Source organism: Alternaria rosae (assembly GCF_020736505.1).
Source record: "Alternaria rosae strain MPI-PUGE-AT-0040 chromosome Unknown BKA58scaffold_8, whole genome shotgun sequence".
NCBI classification, from domain to species: Eukaryota; Fungi; Ascomycota; class Dothideomycetes; order Pleosporales; family Pleosporaceae; genus Alternaria; species Alternaria rosae.
In genome coordinates, this window is record NW_025763577.1 from 1,543,819 (window position 1) to 1,556,940 (window position 13,122).

At 53.2% G+C, this 13,122-nt stretch overlaps 6 protein-coding genes across 6 annotated transcripts; 2 read left to right on the forward strand and 4 right to left on the reverse strand.

Moving 5' to 3' along the window:
- Positions 1 to 466: 466 nt before the first annotated feature.
- On the forward strand, positions 467 to 2,570 carry BKA58DRAFT_229475 (major facilitator superfamily domain-containing protein). Its single transcript, XM_046166447.1, has 4 exons — positions 467 to 637; positions 684 to 1,021; positions 1,075 to 2,283; positions 2,331 to 2,570. The coding sequence occupies exons 1-4, from the start codon at positions 611 to 613 to the stop codon at positions 2,464 to 2,466; spliced, it is 1,710 nt and encodes a 569-aa protein (XP_046022841.1). The 5' UTR covers positions 467 to 610; the 3' UTR covers positions 2,467 to 2,570.
- BKA58DRAFT_461923 (uncharacterized protein) lies at positions 2,557 to 4,031 on the reverse strand (the record flags this gene model as incomplete). Its single annotated transcript, XM_046174826.1, has 1 exon — positions 2,557 to 4,031. Exon 1 carries the CDS (start codon positions 4,003 to 4,005, stop codon positions 2,557 to 2,559), a length of 1,449 nt encoding a protein of 482 aa, XP_046022842.1. The 5' UTR covers positions 4,006 to 4,031.
- A 67-nt stretch (positions 4,032 to 4,098) lies between these two features.
- BKA58DRAFT_320496 (FAD dependent oxidoreductase-like protein) lies at positions 4,099 to 5,778 on the reverse strand (the record flags this gene model as incomplete). The annotated part of the gene is made up of 1 exon (XM_046167768.1): positions 4,099 to 5,778. One exon carries the CDS (start codon positions 5,776 to 5,778, stop codon positions 4,099 to 4,101), a length of 1,680 nt encoding a protein of 559 aa, XP_046022843.1.
- Positions 5,779 to 6,025: 247 nt separating this feature from the next.
- BKA58DRAFT_461925 (short-chain-fatty-acid-CoA ligase) lies at positions 6,026 to 8,266 on the reverse strand (the record flags this gene model as incomplete). The annotated part of the gene is made up of 4 exons (XM_046174827.1): positions 6,026 to 6,694; positions 6,727 to 7,437; positions 7,486 to 7,780; positions 7,828 to 8,266. The coding sequence occupies 4 exons, from the start codon at positions 8,264 to 8,266 to the stop codon at positions 6,340 to 6,342; spliced, it is 1,800 nt and encodes a 599-aa protein (XP_046022844.1). The 3' UTR covers positions 6,026 to 6,339.
- A 1,477-nt stretch (positions 8,267 to 9,743) lies between these two features.
- On the reverse strand, positions 9,744 to 11,439 carry BKA58DRAFT_229524 (aerobactin siderophore biosynthesis protein iucB). The gene is made up of 2 exons (XM_046166449.1): positions 10,186 to 11,439; positions 9,744 to 10,130 (listed from the first exon to the last, which is right to left on the reverse strand). The coding sequence occupies exons 1-2, from the start codon at positions 11,143 to 11,145 to the stop codon at positions 9,762 to 9,764; spliced, it is 1,329 nt and encodes a 442-aa protein (XP_046022845.1). The 5' UTR covers positions 11,146 to 11,439; the 3' UTR covers positions 9,744 to 9,761.
- BKA58DRAFT_229523 (L-lysine 6-monooxygenase (NADPH-requiring)-domain-containing protein) lies at positions 11,440 to 13,115 on the forward strand. The gene has a single exon (XM_046166448.1). The coding sequence runs from the start codon at positions 11,734 to 11,736 to the stop codon at positions 13,021 to 13,023; it is 1,290 nt and encodes a 429-aa protein (XP_046022846.1). The 5' UTR covers positions 11,440 to 11,733; the 3' UTR covers positions 13,024 to 13,115.
- Positions 13,116 to 13,122: the final 7 nt, after the last annotated feature.

The window sequence follows — 13,122 nt, forward strand, 5'->3', positions numbered from 1 at the left end:
GGGCTGCAAAGACATTTGCCGCCCATTTCATCCGCTGCCGCCTGATCCCGGAACCTGGGTCGAGATTACAGCGCTGCGAACATGGGTATGTATAGACGCACCGGGGCTAAACAGAGGCTAATACGCATTCAAGACTCATGACTGGACGATGCGCGCTAATATACGCCGTAGATGATGTGCTATGAACGATGAGACGGCACGAAAGTCTCTCATTTGCGCACGCCCGTGTGGAAGATGCGGAGAACCTGGCTGTTGGAACGTAGGCTGGGCGATAAGTACCCAGACACTCAGCGGAGGTTCGGTCGGCCGTTGTCTACACATTTTAGTAACCTTTTGTCTTGGACTCAGCTCCGACTACAATTGCCGAACCACGACAGGTGCTCACGGTGCTATCCTACCGACGTCTTGACGCTCTATGGCAAGCCACGTTTGACTTCCACTCCGGCTGGTTTTCGAAGTCGAATCGCAATAGTACCGATATTCCAGATTGAGTCAGAATAGGCCCGCGAATTGCGCGGTGTCGTATACAACAAGCGATACAAGTACCTCGCTGCATCCTTGATCTGAGCACGATCATCACCCCTCTCATACACCAGTCTCTTTGACCATAATGGAGGCACACGATTATAATGAAGATGTAAGTTCCCAACATAATTGATACCACCCAGTACTAAGAAATGCAGGAACGCCGGCAGCTCGAAGCCGAGCTCCACACAGAGATCCTTCCCGGCACGGAGGTCATGGCAGATGTAGGCTCACATTACTTTGTTAAAGGAGCACACCGCCAAGTCCTCGTTCCACAACCCAGCGATGATCCTGACGATCCTCTCAATTGGAGCACCGGTTGGAAGATGGCATGCATCATCTCAGCATCAATGGCCACATTCACGCAAGGTTTTGGTCCACTGGCTCTAGCGCCAATGTTTCCGGCACTGATAGAAGCGTTCAATACCGATCTGGCAGGAGCTGTCCAATTCACTGGTGTTTGCATCTTGGTACTGGGCTTTAGCAACTTCATCTGGTGAGTACGGATAGACCATCATTCAGACATCATAGGCTAATCTGTGACACTAGGGTTCCAATCAGCACGTCCTTCGGTCGTCGCCCGGTTTATCTCGCGTCCCAACTCGTCAACTTCGGTACCTCGATATGGCGCGCCAAGGCCAACTCGTATAACTCCTTCATGGGCGCATGCATCGTCAATGGCATCGGCGCTGGACCGGCTGAGACCATCATGCCCGAGATCATCGCCGACATCTTCTTCTTACATGACCGCGGAAAGTGGAACACCCTATACTGGGTAGTCTACATGGGCTCGCTGATGGTCGGCCCCATCGTCTCTGGATCGATGACGGAGACGGTTGGCTGGCGTAGCTTCTGGTGGCTCAACACTGGCATCCTCGGCCTTTCATTCTTGATGGTAGTCTTCATGTTCCCAGAGACAAGGTTCAAGCGCGCATTGCCCGAGCACTTGGGACAGAAGAAAGCCAGTTCGTCAGAAGAGAAGACACGAGCGACTACCCAGGAAGACATGAGCAACTCCGACAACGAGAAAGATACAAACCAAATCCAGCACATCAACACGGCAAATTCGATCCTACCGAACACCGCTGGCCTAGAGATGTCCGAGACAGCACGGCGTGATCCCTTCCTTGGCCGCGGCAAACCTAGCAAATGGCAGTGGAAGATCTTCCAGCCAAACGCACACCCGTTCCGTTCCATCTTCCTTGACCTTTGGATCCCTTGGAAGTTGTTTGCCTTCCCCATCGTCGAATTCGCCGCTTTCGTCGTCAGTTGGTCATGCTCGAGCTTCCTCACCATCAACCTGACTCAAAGTCAAGTCCTCGCCCTACCACCATACAACATGAAACCCATGACTGTCGGCTTTACCAACTTTGCCGTCATGGTCGGTGCATTTATCGGACTTTTCACTGCTGGCCCGCTCAGCGATTGGGTGTCTGCAAGGAGCACCAGGAAGAATAATGGTATTCGTGAGCCAGAGATGCGATTGCCAGCTATGATACCGTATGTCGTCATCATGTTCATCGGCAACATTGTCGTCGCGATAGGTTACGAGCGTAAATGGCCCTGGGAGGCTGTCATCATCATCGGTTACACATGCGCTGGCATACAGGTTGCAGCTCTACCGGGTATCGTCAGCACGTACGCTGTTGACTCGTATAAACCTGTCGCTGGCTCGTTGTTCGTCGCCATCACCGTCAACAAGAATCTTTGGGGTTACGGGTTTGGCAAATTCATTACGCCATGGAGTGAGGAAGCTGGGTAAGTCTTGTGGATCTGATTATGGAGAGCATTGCTAACGTTGGCAGGTTCATCTCGCCCATTATGACTAACGCAGCTCTTATTACGCTCTGGTGCTCGTTCGGTATCCTCTTTTGGTGGAAAGGCAAGACGTTCCGTCGCTGGAGCAAGAACAGCAGCGTCCACCGATTGGGCGCTTTGTAGTGCACAACGCACCCCTCTACCTTCAAGTCTTCCTAAGCAGCACCTGTCATATTATAGCTATCGGCCTACAATCATCTCAACCCCTAACCCTTACTCATCCTCCTTCTCCCTCGTCCTCTTACCCCCAGGTGCCGCACTCTTCTTCACGTCATCAGCAATCCACTCCGACTCGTCTGCCTTGCCCTCCAAATTCTCCCACCCATGCACCTCCATCTCCTCCAAAAGCTCATTGTTCTGCCTCAACCACTGCCAATGCAGTAGGACCTGCCACAACCTCTCTAGCAGCGCGATACCGCTCAATCCCGCCACTTCTTCGTCCCTCAGCAAGAGATAATCGTCCAAAGCCGTAACATGATGTTTCATCCTCGCAATCACACCATGCGTCTCATACCCTCCCGCCGGCGCCGCAATCACCGTCGCAACGATATTAGGCAGCCTCGCCCTTCTGCGCGGAAACTTCGCAGGGAAAGTCACGGGTTCCGGATCAGGCGCAGGTATCCCCTTCGGTGCCTCCGACGCAACCGCAACAGGCATTTCGCGATTCGTCGCCCCATGCTCCATCTTCCACTCGCGCAACATATCGTACCGTAGCACCAGCCGTATAGCAAGCTGTTTCTTCCTATCATACAACCTCGCCATGAGCGCCCTATTCTGCACAATCTGCTCCGGCAACAGCGTCCGCGTGACCAGGAAAAGTAATTCCTCACACAGATACCGGAAGCGACCTGCTGGCCTGTCTTCAAGCTGGCTGAATAACGCCGGCCAGTCTGTTTGGTTGTCCACAGGCCTTAACAGCGTGTCGAGGAGGCCATGTAATCCTTTTGTTCCACTATTGCTGTGAATCCGACCCCAGGCTTGTATTGCGTCCAGACTCGCTTCCAGTGTCCCTGCAAATGGACTCGGGACCGTGGGTGCGAAGTGGTAGTGTGCGGATAACTTTGTTGCTGCTGCTTCTTTCTTTGCGGCTTTGCCTGGTGTGTCGTGTTCGAGGAGAGAGGGCGCATCGCTGACGGTGCTGTCCGCGCGTACGCCGCGGCCGCTTCTTGTAGGTGGTGGTGGGGGTGTGGGACGTGGGGTGTTGAAGGAAGCTTGAGAGTCTGAGAGGATGCTTTGCGCGCGGTCGACACGTTGGAAGCTGCGGGCGCGGCTGCGGTTGGGTGTTGCCATTTTGGGTGCGCGGGCGGAGTGCAAGAGCGAGTGTGGAGGTGATGATCGGGGACGGTAGGGTAAGATTCGTATAGAGAATCTAGAGTATATGGGATATTGCGTGTAAGTGAGAGTGCGTGTTGTTGTGATGACGTGTGTTATTGTGGTAGAATGTGTGGAGGTGAGAGTGAAAGAGCAGTGAAAGAAAACATGACTTTCTGTCATAATGATGAGAGGCAGGTGCAAGTTTGCAAGACAGTTGATCATGACAAGAAGCAGCTTGCAGTCTTCTCCAAGGCTATGCGCTTCCCCATAGAAGTTCAATACAAACAGCATGCCGCCTGACCTGTACTTCATGCTTAGGTTTGTATCAGTCTTCATAGATGGCACCATAGCGCAACAACGTAGTTATACTTCAAGATAAGTTCTTCGATTCATTGACTATCTTTGATGTACTTGCCGCATGGTACTCATAGCACAAAACTCTCAGCCCTTGATAGCCTGCTGTTGCATCTTCTCACCACTCTCATTCGCAGGCCCAAGACCCATCTTCGCCGGCCCACAAAGCTGCACACCATCCTTACTAAATCTGCTCCCATGAACCGGACAATCCCAGCTCTTCTCAGTCGTATTCCAGCAAACCACACCCTTCAGATGCGGGCACAGGGCGGAGAACTTATGTATCTGCCCACCCTCATCCTTGTACACAGCCAGAGGGTTGGTGGGGTTGGTGTTGAGAACACCACCCTCGCCGGGTGCAAGATCTTCGATGTCTTTGATATCCGACTGAGCGAAGCGCTTGTACTGAGCGTTGATCTGGAGGTCATGACTGATCATGCTGGTTGCTGACTTTGCGATGGAAGCTAGACGCTTAGGGTCGTAGGCGGAGATCCATGAGTTGGGCTGCTCGGTGATGGAGTCTGCGATGAGCTTTCCGGCAAGGACGCCGTGGGTCAGTCCATTGCCAGAGTCACCTGTAATGATGTAGATGTGCTTGTTTCCTTGGTTCTTGCCGATGAAGGCCATGTGGTCGACTGGCTCAAAGACTTGACCGCTCCACTTGTAATCGATGGTGGTCGCTTGGGGAAAGCGGGCACGTATCCATTCTTCAAGCTCCTTGAAGGGTGCGACAGTATCGGCTTGGCCAACCTTGTGGTCACCTCCACCTACGACCATGTAGTCGTCCTTCTCGTCGCACTCGGTGAGACGTATGTACTTGTAGATTTCGGCCGAATCGTAGACAAGGGCGTCCTCGACTGAACTTTTGGGTACGCGAATAGCGATACAGTATGTACGGAAGTACTCCTCCTCGGCGATGACAGAGAGTTTCTGAAGCGGGACACAGGTAGCTTCGACAGCATCAGCACACTTGATGGTGTTTCCGTCGGCTGTTTTGACGTAGACATCCTTGTGACCTATGCCCATGATCTCTACACCCTTCTCCTGCACGTCGATGCATCGGGTGTTGGTGTAGCACGAGAAGTTTGACTGCTGCTTGAGGAAGTCGAGAACACCGACGACGTACTTGGTGGGATGGAACGTCGCCTGCTGTGGGTATATAACGGCGTCGGTTTGATCGATGCTACCCTCCCAGCCCCTGAGCTTGAAACCTTCCTTGTATTCCGTGTGAATACCAAGCGCCTTAGCCTTGTCGCCGTCCTCAATGAGAGTCTTGATGTCGCTAGCATGGTCCTTCGAGTCTTTGGGGTACTGCGAGAAGTCGTAGCCGGGAAGATGGCGGTATTCGCACTCGATGCCCAGCTGCTTGGAGATCTCGCCGACGCGGTTGAGCGCCCAGGTATGTGATTCAGCAGCCGCCTTTGCGCCCTTATCCCCGTGCTTCTTCGCAATCGCAGTGTAGCCATCGTCTAGATCATTGGCAAGATGACCGCTTGTACGCCCAGTTTCACCTGAAAGTACTTCGCGGCCTTCAATCAAAACAACATTCAGGCCACGAGTGACTAGCTCGTAGGCAACTGAGACACCAGAGATACCAGCGCCGACAATGCAGACATCCGCCTCGAGGTCCCTGTTAAGCTTGGGAAACTTGGGGATGCTCTTGTATGGCAAGTGGTGAATCCAGACAGGATCCGTCTCTCCACTCGTGTACATAAAGTGCTGTGGGCTCGAGGTCTTGGCCGTGGCTACTGACGCGTCGCCGCTCATGGTCGCCATATTCGCTCGTTGTGCGATGAAAACGTATCTTGGGGCTTGCTGGATGCGAGGAGCCAGTCTACTATATGGAGCTAGACGTATGCAGGATACCCGTGCGGTGTTGCGTAGGAGAGAGGTACGGGAGAGACAAGGGGCAGACAGCGACATGTCTTAAGGGCAAGTGAGAAGCGCAGGTGCTAAACACGTGGAGGCACATGGTGCTGTATATGCCTAAACTGTCAACAATCATGACGGGTTCATGTAATAGCTGGCGCATCATTGGTCCAGTGCGTCGCGTGAGCCAGAGAGAAGCATTGGCGATGGTGTAGCTTTGACGGTGCCATGACGTCTATTGTGCGACTCCGAGGAGCGTCAATTTCTGGACAGCGAGAACGGCTTGAGACGAATATGAAGGCGACCGCAAGGGTATGAATGAGTATTCGTAATATGTGTAGCTGAAAGAGAAGCAATTGCGCGAAGGCGATGATAAAGTCGCGATGAGAACGATGATGTTTGCGCGAAACCATAACACGCTAAATTTCATCCGCGGCACGTTCGCACGTGACATTGTGCTTACCTTCCCTCCGCGGTTCTCAACAAACCCTCCGCAACATCTTTCAGCACAAACTTCTTGATCTTACCGCTACCCGTCAACGGCACCTCTGCATCGCAGTCCTCCCCCAGCCAGAAGATATGCACAGGCGCCTTATGCCTGCCCAGCACTTTCCTTACCCAGCCCTGCACTTCAGCCAAGTCTGGTTTATCCGTGTTGGGCTCGTGTAGGAGGAAGGCGGCGGGCACTTCAACATAGCGCGGGTGTGAAACTCCGACGACGATCGCGCGCGTGATGGATGGGTGTGCGACGAGACGTTCTTCGATTTCGAGAGGGTAGATGTTTTCGCCTCCTGATATTATATTAGTATGCAGGCTTCAATGGTTGTGTTGACGGAAGGGAGACACATACCTCGGATGATGATGTCCTTAAACCGACCGGTGATGGTGCAGTATCCGTCTACATCTAAGACCGCTTCATCACCCGTGTGTAGCCACGGCTCGCCATATTCGTCGCGAACGATGAGCTCAGCAGTCTTCTCAGCATTCTCCCAGTATCCACGACAGACCTGGTATCCAGCGACGCAGAGTTCGCCTCTGACGCCGATGGGCACGACGCGATCCTGATGGTCGACGATCTTGACGCGCGCATGTGGTAACACCGTTCCGACAGTCGTCAATCGCGCATGCAGCGAGTCAGTTGTATGTGCGTTGAACACCGTAGGACTGGCCTCCGTCAACCCATATGAGGACGTGAAGTCTGACATGTTGAGCTCGTTGACCATGCGCTCCATCAGCCACTTCGGCACCGGACTTCCCGCCACGATGCCTGTTCTGAGATCACTCGTCCAGCCCTCCGGCCGTGGCACGTCCATTATGGATTCCATCATAGCTGGTACTCCGTGTAGAGCTGTGCACCGCTCATCGTCGATAGCGCGCATGCAAGCGACTGGATCGAATTGTTCTGCCGGGAAAACAATCTTCGCACCGTGTGTGAGGCAAGCGAGGAGACCGAGGGTGAGACCGAAGCAGTGGAAGAGGGGTGGTGGGCAGCAGAGGGTGTCGTTTGGTGTGAGGTCCATGCGGTCGCCGATGAAGCGGGAGTTGTTGATCAGGTTACTAGACAACGTCAGCAAAGCACCAGCTGACACATGATGGTGAACTCACTGGTGCGTCAACATGGCAGCCTTCGGGTTGCCAGTACTACCACTTGTAAACTGAAGGTTCGCAACATCGTAAGGACTTATTATACCGTCGAAAATATCTAGGATGTGCTCGGGGATGTATTGGGCCTCTTCGATTAGAGAAGAGTAGGAGATGAAGCTGTCATGTTGGCCGCGTATCAGGCATACAGTCTTGAGGTCTGGTAGTGCGGAGCTGATATCGTCTTGACTGAGCTTCTTAAGCAATGGCCCATTGTCGAAGCGTGCGATCGTGGGTGTGGTGAACAGTATTCTGCATTCTGCTATGGTCAGTCTTTCTCCCATGCTATACGTCAGGTCAACTCACTGGTGTGCTTGAGCGCATACTCCATCTCCGTCGCCGTATACGTATTGTTAAGCGTAACGCAGATGCCGCCTACCCTCGCACACGCAAAGAAGAGCGCAATGTACTTTTCGCAATTCCCGCTCATGATTCCTATCCTATCCCTCGGTCGCACTCCCTCTTTCAGTAGTGCTCTTGCGAGTAAACTTGACTCCTCCCATAGCTTCTTGTAAGTCCACCGCGCACCTGTCCAAGGTATGACAACGGCTTCATTGTCTGGATAGCACTCGACTTGCCGCTGAAGTAATTGCGCGAGTGTTAATTGGAGTAGTGGTGGATCCAACGGTCCCGCGACGATGGAGAGGTTGGGATATGGAGGTAGGATGTAAGGGTCGATTTGAAGTAATGTTTGGTTTAGACGTTGTAATGCGTCATTCCGAGATTGGTCGTATAGTTCCCCCATTTCGATGTGTGTGTACCTTGCTTCTTCACAGGCAGCGTCTTGAAGTATAGTGGTCGAATGCGGAAACCGACCCGAACGCTATCACAGTACTAAGATTTCGCAACGGTGGGTATGATCTGGCGACTGAGATGATGAAGGGCGTAGAACGAAACCGATAAAGAAGCAATAGTATACAACAACACCCAAAGGCAATCAATCACTCGACGATGAACCTTCAAGGTAGCAACTTCGGCCATAGCACTCAGCGATAGCAGCAGCGATAATGACGGGGCTTCGCCGATGGCTCGGATCTAAGGGCACCAACAGGGCAATTCATCTCGCACTTCAAACATGCCGTCTCCGGAGCCCTCGAAAGACGCGTTTGTGGGCCGTCACTCACGTTTCGATCGACTAGCCGTGACATCGTTGGCTTCTCGCTCAGTCCTGCTCCTTCCGGACGCAACGCCGCTGCCAGTCTAACAAGGACCGTCAAGTGATGGGCAGAATTTTTTCTCGCAGCAGGCAAAGATCGTCCCTTGTTGCCGTGGTGTAGTTCGTCCCATGTTGGGACCGATGACAGCAAGCGGCGAAGCCACCATTGTCGGGGCAGTAACCGACAAGGATCGGCCTTTCGAATTGATCTGATAAGATTAAACAGGCCACGCCAATATCCGGCGCTGCGACATCGGTGGGCCTCCTCGTAAAGGCCGCGTGCATCAATGCAAAGCAAATTTTTATCAGATCAAAAGAAATTTTATCAGATGGAAAGTACGAGTAAGGCGTCCGGCATGGGGCGCTGGATGTGGAGGTGGGAAGGATCTCTAGCGCCTTGTAGCCGGCTGGGCAACACACTGCAGTAAATTATCTGATCCGCTGGTGTCTCTGGCCTGCCCCATCAGGCGCCCTGGGTCATGCTGGTGCATCTGATAATTTTTTCATCGCGTAGCGATCTACCAGTTCGAGGTTGTGGCTGGGGGCCTGTCATGTCACTGCAGTGCCGTTACGTGTTGCATCCACACACCTCTCCACAAAGCGACCGTGATCCGAGCGCGTGAAATGCGGTCGAAGACATGCCGCCGTCCACTCGCAGTGCGCACTGGCTTGAGCGCCATGCACCGACGGATCAGATAAAAAAATTGCGGCTAATTATCAGATCCGCATGCTGCAGTAAAGAGACCGGGGTGAGACCGCATCCATTGGGTGGAGCGGAGGTGAGGTCATGTCATATGTGACGTGCGTGCCATCGGTTAGCGTAGGATATACGAGTGTCCGGAAGAATGTAGTGTTATAATTCTCTTGTGACAGCGATGCGGAAGCTGTCTAATGCATAATACAAATGTTGCAGCCGTCTCCAGGCGAAACCCGGGATGCGGTACTTGGGGGGACGCAAGCTAGTTCCGAAGTGATCGGAAAGGGAAATGGCTCACGCCTTGAGTCGAAGATGAACATGGGCACATTTATATTAATGAAGTTAGTATAGTTACATGGTATCGGGAAAAGAGCGCGTAATATCTGGTTACAACTTCGCTTTCGCGCCTGCATCCAGGCTTGGGCGAACCTTCTTCTCTCCATCCCAAGTGAATGGGCTCAACGTGAAGAACTTCTCCCGGTTGACCATCATCAGCGCACTGCGCTTGTGAGGAAGATCCATGAGCTTCTCAACGTGGAAGCCGTGGGCGAAGTCATATGCTAGCACAGTACTACTCGTTGCTGCGGGCTCACCGACCAGGTTCCAGGTGCGTGGCTCATCCAGGAACATGTAGTGCATTAGGCCAGACCACCACGCTGAGACACGATATGGTCCTCTGAACCGCACGTCGCCGACGAGTGAGTGCCTGCCACGGTCGTAAGGCGAAGATTGGTAGTGAGCACCCATGTGATCCTCCTGTGACATCTGTTAGTCTAAAGGTTGTACGAGATCGGAATCGATTTCGGCTTACCATCGCCCAATAAACTTCAAAGTACGCAAATAGTATGTCGTCGAAGGCAGCGAACATGGTGAGTACGTGGGGGTCCTCATGCAGCTTTCGGAGGTATTCGCGGTGTTGATCCAGGGTACCGGTTTCGTTCCATCCCGCAGCGACACGTGGGTCGTTTTGCCACTTGTTGAAAAGGCGGAGATGCTCGTCATTGGTGTAGTCGAGAGCTACCATTGTGAAGTGCTCCTTCAAATGTGGAACCCATCGGCTATAGATGATCGAGCCCGGTTCGGGTTTCGGTTCCCGGACTGGATGCTGCGTATGCCGTGGGAGCGCCGGGAACTGTGTTGATGGTGCATTTTGAAATGGGAAGGGAGGATATCGCCTATCGATCGGCTTTCCTGAGGCGTCGAGATGGGGTGCCCAGACTGGTCGAGCACCGAATGGAGATGCCGCGCCCTGCCAGAATGTTCCGCGGAAGAGGAGATGGCCATCGTGAGGTGCCGATGCGTTGGAACCCTTTGGATGCGAGTGAAACAAACCAGTGGCGTATAGCTCTTGGGCTAATGCTTGAGAGTCCTTCCCTGACAATAGCACGCGGAAGTTCTCAATTAGAGGATGCAGCGAGACCAACGCGTAGGCGATGAGCCAGAGCTGTGGGACAGATGGACGATCTTGGGTCCACGTAACTGTCACATATGGTGATCTTCGAGCCCGAGCCCAAGAACTGTTATCTCCCATCGGCGGTACAGCATCTTGGCTCAAAGTGCCAACGTCGCTGAATGTGACAGTCCCGTTATGCAGAGTTGTGGGTGGATCGATGCATTTGCCGGTATCGTTTGTTGAAGAAAGCTGAACTTGATAGCAAGCAGGCTGGCCTCCAGGTGCCACGTTCACGACAGTGTATGCCGTAAGGTACGGGTGAGGAAGCTTGAGAACGAGCGGTTCCTGCGCAGTATTCGGCTTAGCTTGCTGCGCCATGGTGCTGAAAGATGATTGAGAAAGATGAAGAAGAAACTGAAGATACAGTTGAGTATGCGACAGCAATGGACGAGAAGCTATAACCCTGATGCTTGAAGTCTGTCAAGATGCTCAGAATACGATGCGTGAATGTTTAACCGAGGTCGTTCCTAATATCCGGTATAGCTTAGCCCACTGCATTACGCAGGCTTAGAGGGATTTGTTACCCATTCTTCGGCAAGGAAATCTGGTCACAGGGTTGTGGTCAAGAGGTGGCGTGAGGGAAGCTCCGATTTGGTGGCTGATCCACCCCATGTGGGCCTGAGTCTAGCTTCCACAAACCCATGCACGTCGGCGTCAGTGGACGAAAATGTATCGCGCATTATGTGCCGGCGACGCTAACCATCGGTGACATCGTTGTTTCGAGCGTGGGCATCAGTATACCTTGATGATGGCCAGTGCGCGGGGTCTGCAAATTGTGCCTGAGCTGTGCAATCGTGTTATGTCGCTGTGATACTATATTTCTTAGCGCCGAAACACCTTCTTGCTGTACAAATCTAGAGGGCGACAATCGATACTTGCTTTAGATCAACCAAACATCCTTCCATCATGACTTCAACCGAGAGAAGAGCGATTGACGCAACGACTGCCGCACCTATGGCAGACTCATCGCCATATTACGACCTTGTCTGCGTCGGCTTTGGCGCAGCTCAACTCGCCACAGCCATCGCCAATCGCGAGTCCAAGACGCCATCCAAAATGCTTTTCGTCGAGAAGAAGAAGTCTTTCTCATGGGAATCGACATCCAACATCTCGAGAACGCGAATGGAAAGCCCGTTCATGTACGACCTGGCAACCCTCCGCAATCCGAGAACCGCTTTCAGCTATGTCAACTATCTGCTCGCTCGTAAGCGTCTCGTCGAATTCGCAAACTCTGACCGGCTCAACCCTCTACGCGAAGAGTTCGCAGACTACATGAGGTGGAGCGCCGAGCACTTCAAAGACGAGGTCCGCTATGGCAGCGAAGTTGTTGGTGTAGCGCCAGAGGTAGAGGCAGATGCTGTGCAAAGCTGGAAAGTGGCCGTAAAGGACGGCACAGGCAAGACATACGTAGTGCGCGCAAGGAGTGTTGTCGCCCCTTCCCCCTCAAGAGCGAACAGTCCAGCTGCGCAGCCATTGCCAAACGTTGACTTCCTGTCCGGGCAACGAATTATCTCCATGGACGACTACCCCAGCAGGCGCAACGAACTGCGAGGCGCCAATGAGCCACGACTCAACGTATCTCTCGTTGGATCTGGCGAAAAGACTGCCGAGGTACTGGACGATCTGCTATCGTGCCCGCGTTTAGGAAACATTACCGTAGTCACAGAGGACGAATCGCTGGCTCCGTTGACGGTTCTCGACGATACCAAGCCGTCCCAGGCCCAGCTTTGCTCCATCTGGGCGAAGCCGACTAGTGCTCAACCAGCTTCCGTCACAGAAGCATCAGAGCTCGTCCAAACAATTTACATGCGCGCGTATGAGAAGATAGTCCAGTCCAAGGGCGAATTCAGATTGCGCGTCATCATCGGAAAGGATGCTGCTGCCGCGTGCTCACAATCCGACTTCATCATCAGGGATACTGCAGCAAGTCCCGTTTCAAACATTGCGCTATTCCAGAGCATCGATACGCTCATCCTGGGCTGCCGGTCAAAGGGAGAGAGCCTGGAGGAGGTGCAGTTCAAGCGTGGCGCCGTCGCGGAGGGCTGCCGGCTGTGGCTGGTGTCCTCAAAGTCAGAGGGCGGACGTGCATTGGCCAAGGACATTGCCTTGATGGCTGGCGAGATCGTGCGCAAGGTAGCGACAGGGTCATCTGAAGTACGGGATGGCGCCGGACTACAGGTCCAGGCTAGGATATAGAGCAGGATGATGGCGCGCAGCTGTGGGTTCTGGGTTCCAAGGGTTAGGCGCTAGATGGTGCAAAATTTTATCTAATCTGATGCAAGTCGAGCACAGACC

What these genes read in the sequence shown, in the direction of transcription:
- BKA58DRAFT_229475 (XM_046166447.1), top strand. Translation starts at nt 611, where the DNA reads ATGGAGGCACACGATTATAATGAAGAT. An exon ending in CACACGATTATAATGAAGAT is followed by an intron (nt 638 to 683) that starts GTAAGTTCCCAA and finishes TAAGAAATGCAG; the next exon opens with GAACGCCGGCAGCTCGAAGC. An exon ending in GGCTTTAGCAACTTCATCTG is followed by an intron (nt 1,022 to 1,074) that starts GTGAGTACGGAT and finishes CTGTGACACTAG; the next exon opens with GGTTCCAATCAGCACGTCCT.
- BKA58DRAFT_229524 (XM_046166449.1), bottom strand. Translation starts at nt 11,145, where the DNA reads ATGGCGCAGCAAGCTAAGCCGAATACTGCGCAGGAACCGCTCGTTCTC. An exon ending in TTGAAGTTTATTGGGCGATG is followed by an intron (nt 10,131 to 10,185) that starts GTAAGCCGAAAT and finishes CAGATGTCACAG; the next exon opens with GAGGATCACATGGGTGCTCA.
- BKA58DRAFT_229523 (XM_046166448.1), top strand. Translation starts at nt 11,734, where the DNA reads ATGACTTCAACCGAGAGAAGAGCGATTGACGCAACGACTGCCGCACCT.